At 38.9% G+C, this 6,008-nt stretch overlaps 1 protein-coding gene across 1 annotated transcript in view; it reads left to right on the top strand.

Annotated features, from left to right (window-relative positions):
- PSMA1 (proteasome subunit alpha 1) overlaps nt 1-6,008 on the top strand; it is a gene marked incomplete at its 5' end in the record, with an annotated part of 8,689 nt that overhangs the window by 833 nt on the left and 1,848 nt on the right. Inside the window, 7 exons of the mRNA XM_017727343.1 lie at nt 45-89; nt 2,414-2,515; nt 2,975-3,078; nt 3,918-4,006; nt 4,250-4,320; nt 5,166-5,295; nt 5,959-6,007. Of these exons, the coding sequence (XP_017582832.1) occupies nt 45-89; nt 2,414-2,515; nt 2,975-3,078; nt 3,918-4,006; nt 4,250-4,320; nt 5,166-5,295; nt 5,959-6,007 (590 nt within the window). The remainder of the gene's footprint in view (nt 1-44; nt 90-2,413; nt 2,516-2,974; nt 3,079-3,917; nt 4,007-4,249; nt 4,321-5,165; nt 5,296-5,958; nt 6,008) is intronic.

A 6,008-nucleotide genomic window follows, 5' to 3' on the forward strand; every position in this document is an offset into this window, starting at 1 on the left:
TAGCTTATTAGGGATACTAATGAGTTTTATTTTGTTCGTTCCAGTTTCGCAACCAGTATGACAATGATGTCACCGTTTGGAGCCCTCAGGTAAAACCTTTATACACTTGCTCACTGGGTTTTCAACTTGCTTTCTGGGTTTTCTCCACCTCACAGCAGTGGTATTGCAGTCACAAAGGTTGTGCTCAGGTGCCTGAAGCTCCCTGCAGGCTGCCCCCCTCTCCCTTTGTAGGCTGTAGGTGTCCAGAAAGCCCTCAGCACATCCCTGTCTGCTGGTGCATGAACATGAGTGGTGCTTACCTGGGCCTTGTCACCTCCAAGTGCTTAAGGGAGTTGCTTGCTGAATGTACCTGTGAGGTACAAAGAGATGCTGTCATCTTTGGGAGGTTGGACTAGACAGTCTGTAAAGGTCCCTTCCAGCCCAAACCATTCCATGATTCTGTGGTCCATTTACAGACCTCTAGTAAGTTGGTAAGTAAGGTACAAAAGGCATGAAACAGTTTCAGTCTCCCCAATGTTAGGCCACTGCTAGGTCTTTCTCTCTTCTGCCCACTAGATAGTATTGGAAAGGAGCTATTTAGTTTATAATTGGGAGATTCAAGTGAGATTTGCATTTGAATTGGAAATTTTATTACCTCTGAATGCGTTTCACACTGTGTATTGTTGCTAAAAACATACGTGGTATGTTGTGAAACACAGGTTGTGTTGAAAATAAATATGCTGGAATTTTAAAAGCCAGTGTCAGCTGAGGTATTTAATATTGCCTCTTCTCTCACTATGGATATCTTAGGACAGAATACTTACAGAAAACCAGAGCCTTGGAAAAAGACTCATTTATATATTCAGCAAAACTAGAGATTTATTTAAAATGCAAGTAGCAAATTGTATTGGTGTAAAGCTAATGTATCATTAGTTTGTGGGTTTGTATTGCTACTGAAGTTCTTAATCATCTGGTACTATTGTATGTGAGACACATTTCCATACAGTGCAACAGAGAGTGTTCTATCCTTCCCATTCTCTATGAAGACAACCTTGAATATTTCTGGGTTTTTTCAGTCAATACCATGATAGATGTGGGTGCCTTTGAACTGTTTTCATCCTTCTTAATGATTGTGTTTCTCTGGCAGGTTCTGTATCAGAAACTTTCAATTTTTTTATCTTACCTGTTACTTTGAAAATTACTTTTAAAACTATAACATTCTCATGAGACTTTTACTAGATATTGCGAAATCATCAACAGGACAAGTTTCTATGTTTTTCTAAAATTGCCTTGACAATATTAATAGTGTTAGTTTTTCTAAAAAAAGACATTTAAAATTGCTACTGTGCTGCAATTGCTACTCCATCCATTCTTGTAGGTGAGGCAGTGATGTGATCCCATAATAATTCTTGGCACTGCTAATACAGGAGAAAATCATACTTTATTAGGAGATGTTTTCAAATATGATAGTAAAGAAAAGGAAATAGGAGATTTAAAAACTCAAAGTGGTTTCACATTTTTACAGTCTTGCATGTCATTCCTGACAGTTGACAAATTCAGGTCACAGCGATTCAGTGCTGCTCTTGGGCAGGAAATATCCTATGTTATTAAATTCCAGGTATAACAATGGATGAAATAGGACATTAGGGTCCTTCTAGTAGACTTAAATAAAGAACCCTATGCCCAAAAAACCCCAACAACTTATGGGAAGGTGATTTTCTGTAGATCATCTCCTGCACATTCACCGTAACAGCTACTGCCTTCCACTCCATCCCAGCTGGTGGGATGCAGCTCCATAGTGTCCATGCTTGCAGGATAGGAGTGCCCACGTTAGGTGTCTGACATGGGCTGGAGTGCTGAAAGTGGGAAAACCTTAAGTGGTTCTGTTGAATGGACATTAAAGCTCCTGGCCACCTCTGCAGAACTTGTAGGGACTTCATTTTCTTTGAGACCTCTAGTCCTGTTTCAGACTTGACTGCAGTTGGCCAATAACTCGTTCAGAAGTTATTGGGGGATGGCTGGTGAGGCACAACAATTGCATAAGACTCATTTCTTCAACAAATTCGATTAAAAGTTAAGTGTCCAACTTCAGCTGGAAGTTCTGTCTTTGAATCACATTGGGTCAAACACTGATTCCTCTGAAGACAGTGACAAAAGTCTTCTGATTCTTGTAGTGTCAAGAGGATTCAGCCTTCCTTTTTGGTTTTCCTGTTCCTTTGTGTGCAGTAGTGGGTGGTTCAGAGATGGCCAGATTTTTATGGGTTAATGCTGAGGCATCACAGAAGATAACTGAGGAGATGTACTGGTTTAACCTGTTATGCAGTAGGTGTCCCTGTTGGGGTGAGAATCAAAGGTCTGAAAATGCAAACCCATTGGAAACTGATTCAGAGGATTAACTAGAGAATGATTGATGACCTTTGACTTGGTTTTACAGGGCCGAATTCATCAAATAGAATATGCCATGGAAGCTGTGAAACAAGGCTCAGCTACTGTGGGGCTGAAGTCGAAAACACACGCTGTCCTGGTGGCTCTCAAGGTGACTTCTAAACTCTGCTCTCAGTGGGGACAATAATGTTCATAGAAAAGTTTTGGTTTGGCAAATTAGTTTTGTACGGTCTGTAGTTCTATGTGAAATGTAAATGCAATTACAGATTCCCTTTTCTTGAGTGCTGAAATATTTCCAGTACCTATGCAAAGCAGATCTTCACAAAATGGTGAAGGAAATGAGTGAAAGATTTTTTTTTCCTTTAGAAGATGTCTTCCTCTTTTTTTTCTTTTCTCAAAACTTGAGTGAGTGTCTGTTGTTTCTTTTGTTCTGAAAGAACTGAAGTGGAATTAAGTTTTTCTTGTCTTCTGTTGCAAGTGTATAAATTTAATTTTTTTTTTTTATTGTTTCACGAACATATTCAGTTCTTGCTATAAATGTTAGCAGATTTCTCCACAGTGCTTGGCAGACTGTTCAGTTTGCCACATAGCTTTCTCCTTTTACGCATAGAGAGCACAGTCTGAGCTGGCAGCTCATCAGAAAAAAATCCTGTACGTTGACAACCATATTGGTATCTCAATTGCTGGACTTACTGCCGATGCAAGACTCTTGTGGTGAGTATCCTGGTTGTTGACATACACAGTGCTGCAATAACGAGGGAAAGTTCATTCAGACTATTGCAAATGACATTTGCTGCTTGGCTAAGGATTAGTCTTGAGTTGCTGCTTTGTTGTATTATGCCAAAGACCTCAGCATGAATTTCAGGCAGGTTTTTAACTAGTTGGCAGGAATCTCATTGTTTGGCCCAAAATATAGCTCTTTGGTTTTGTTACAAGTAAAACAGTCCTGTCTGGTTTCCTCGGTGTGACAGGGTTTCCAAGCAGTCTGAGACACTCCATCACTTCTTTCCCTCTGGCAGCTGCTTCTGTGTACACACATTTGAGAAAGTTATTAAACACATACAGTGCTCTTTGTGTGGGCTGCAGGGGGGCTTGCTTTTAGCAAGTTTAATCAGAAGGGGTAGGAAGGATTTCTGAAATTACTTTTAATTGCTGCAGTGTTATAAAGCACTGTTACCATTTAACCATTACCATTTTTCCAGAATATCCATCTGTTGCCTGCATGAACTTCTACCTTCTTTGCATTTGTTTGGCTGAAATACCTTTATGCTTTATCAAACCTGTGGTCAACTTTCTCAATAACAATGATAGGTCATGTTGAAATGAAATCACGGCTTATACTTTATCAAACCTGTGGTCAACTTTCTCAATAAACAATGATAGGTCATGTTGAAATGAAATCACGGAAAGCCTTTGACCCTTTTTCTCAATGAGCAGAGCTGAAACAAAAATGCCTACCTTAACAGACAAGCCTTGAGACAAAACCTCATTATGTCTTTGATCTATGCATTGATTTGATTTTTTTAAAAAAATTTTTGTATTTTTGCTCCTAGCAATTTCATGCGTCAAGAGTGTTTGGATTCTAGATTTGTGTTTGATAGACCTCTTCCAGTTTCTCGCCTAGTGTCACTAATTGGAAGCAGTATCCTTTTTTTATACACTTGTTATACTTCTATAGCTTTCTACTCCTTCATAAAATGAATTTCATCTATCACAGCTTAAAAGTCATATTAAGTTAAAAAAGTGTGTTGCACAATTCTTTTTGTTCACACTGCTTGTGTATACTTTTGGAGAACATTGCATTTTGGTGCATCTCTGCTTGGTTTGGGAAATATCTTGGGTAATTATCATGTAATGTTGAGATTGTTTCCTTAGCTTTCTTAAGAAACGCAGATTCCAACTCAGCGCTACGGCAGAAGGCCCTATGGAGTAGGACTGCTCATCGCAGGCTATGATGTGAGTAAGCTGCTCTGGCTGCTACTGATCTGCAAGAAAATGTGCTTAGTGGAGCTTTATGCAACAAATAGATGTTGAGAGGGAAAGATAGAAGAGGCAGAGTCACCAAAATTCTCTGAATAAGGAAATAATTTTCTCTATCTTACTTAAAGTGCTAATTAATAGCTGATCCTACCTACACTTACTAAGTATTTTAAGGCGCAAAAATGAGATTTGTTTATGTAAATATTTTGCTGTTGATTTTGGATGCTTACAAACTATTGTTTTAAATACTTTCAATAAAAAAATGGATGTGGAAATCGCCACTGGCCTCTCTCTTACTTGTTTAGCAACAACATTTGCTTCATGCAACACACACAGAATCTCTGCCCTCAAGATTGTTGACATGAGGAGGAAATTATGGTATTGCCTGAAATTTTGGATGGCATGGTTTAGTCTACAGCAAGTTTTTACTTTTGTGTAGATAAGACAGAATGTGTGTAAAATAGGTGCTGCAAGCCATGACATAGGGAGCATACATAAGCACAGTGGAGTAGAACAGAGAAACACTTTTTTTTGTGCTAGCCATCCTGTCCACATAAAAACTGTATTTTAATGAAGAAAGTGTAAAGAAAGAGTTTATCCTTTTTTTTTTTTATTATTATTACTGGGTTTTTTGTTTTGAAGGATTTGCATAAGAAGAGTTATGGGATCAGCAATATAAAATGTATTTCTGTGCATACATGTAGGTGGGATGTACCATAAAGCAAAATTCTTTTAGAAAATGTCATATTCCAGCAGGAGACTTGGTATGAATTTATACATTTGTTTAACATTCTGTGGGGTTTTTTTTTTCCTCTTTGTAGGATATGGGTCCTCACATCTTCCAGACTTGTCCCTCTGCAAACTATTTTGACTGCAAAGCAATGTCCATTGGTGCTCGTTCACAGTCAGCACGAACTTACTTGGAGAGGCACATGACTGAGTTCACTGACTGTGAGTAATGGAACCCTCTTTACCTACTGGTATTCATCAATTCTGCAATTTATTTCGGGCTGCCACTCCATTCTTTTGCATTTAGGGAGATGAAGATAAATTTTGGGAGCCAGGTTCGGCATAACTGTAAATCTAACGCAAAGACAAAATCGTAGAGAATATGGTTGAGATTTTCATGTCTTAACATGTGGATGTTTATTACATCTAATGGAAAGAGAAGCTGTGCTCAGAAAAGCTGTGAAAAACCTAAAAAGCCTCTGCCCTTTTTAACCCAGGAGAAGTGTAATTGTTTCCATAGCGGAGCAGGGGTAGAATGTCAGGGCGAGTATTTAGTGCTGCATTTAAAGTGGTGAATTTATTTTTGTATGGAATAATGATGAGGAACCATTGAATACCTGCTTGGGGGAAAAAAACTTGAATATCACCGAAGGCAAGGCAGGTGTCAAAACCAGATGCAGTTGACCTCAAATACAGGGGGAGGCTGGTATCTGAAGGAAAACTTTTATAACCAACTCTGCTCAGTACCAGAAAGGAGAGGAGCTCTGGGAGTCAAGCTCACCAAGCTGATTTCATAGTTGTCAACTAGGAATAGGAAGAAGGGGAAGGAGTGTCTGGAGGTAATACCATTTAGTTTTGTCAATGTCTTTCTGATCCCATTTGAAGGTAATCTAAATGAGCTAGTTAAGCATGGACTGCGAGCCCTGAGAGAGACA

The sequence above is a fragment of the Corvus brachyrhynchos genome, unplaced genomic scaffold (assembly GCF_000691975.1).
Source record: "Corvus brachyrhynchos isolate BGI_N302 unplaced genomic scaffold, ASM69197v1 scaffold542, whole genome shotgun sequence".
Taxonomy (NCBI): domain Eukaryota; kingdom Metazoa; phylum Chordata; class Aves; order Passeriformes; family Corvidae; genus Corvus; species Corvus brachyrhynchos.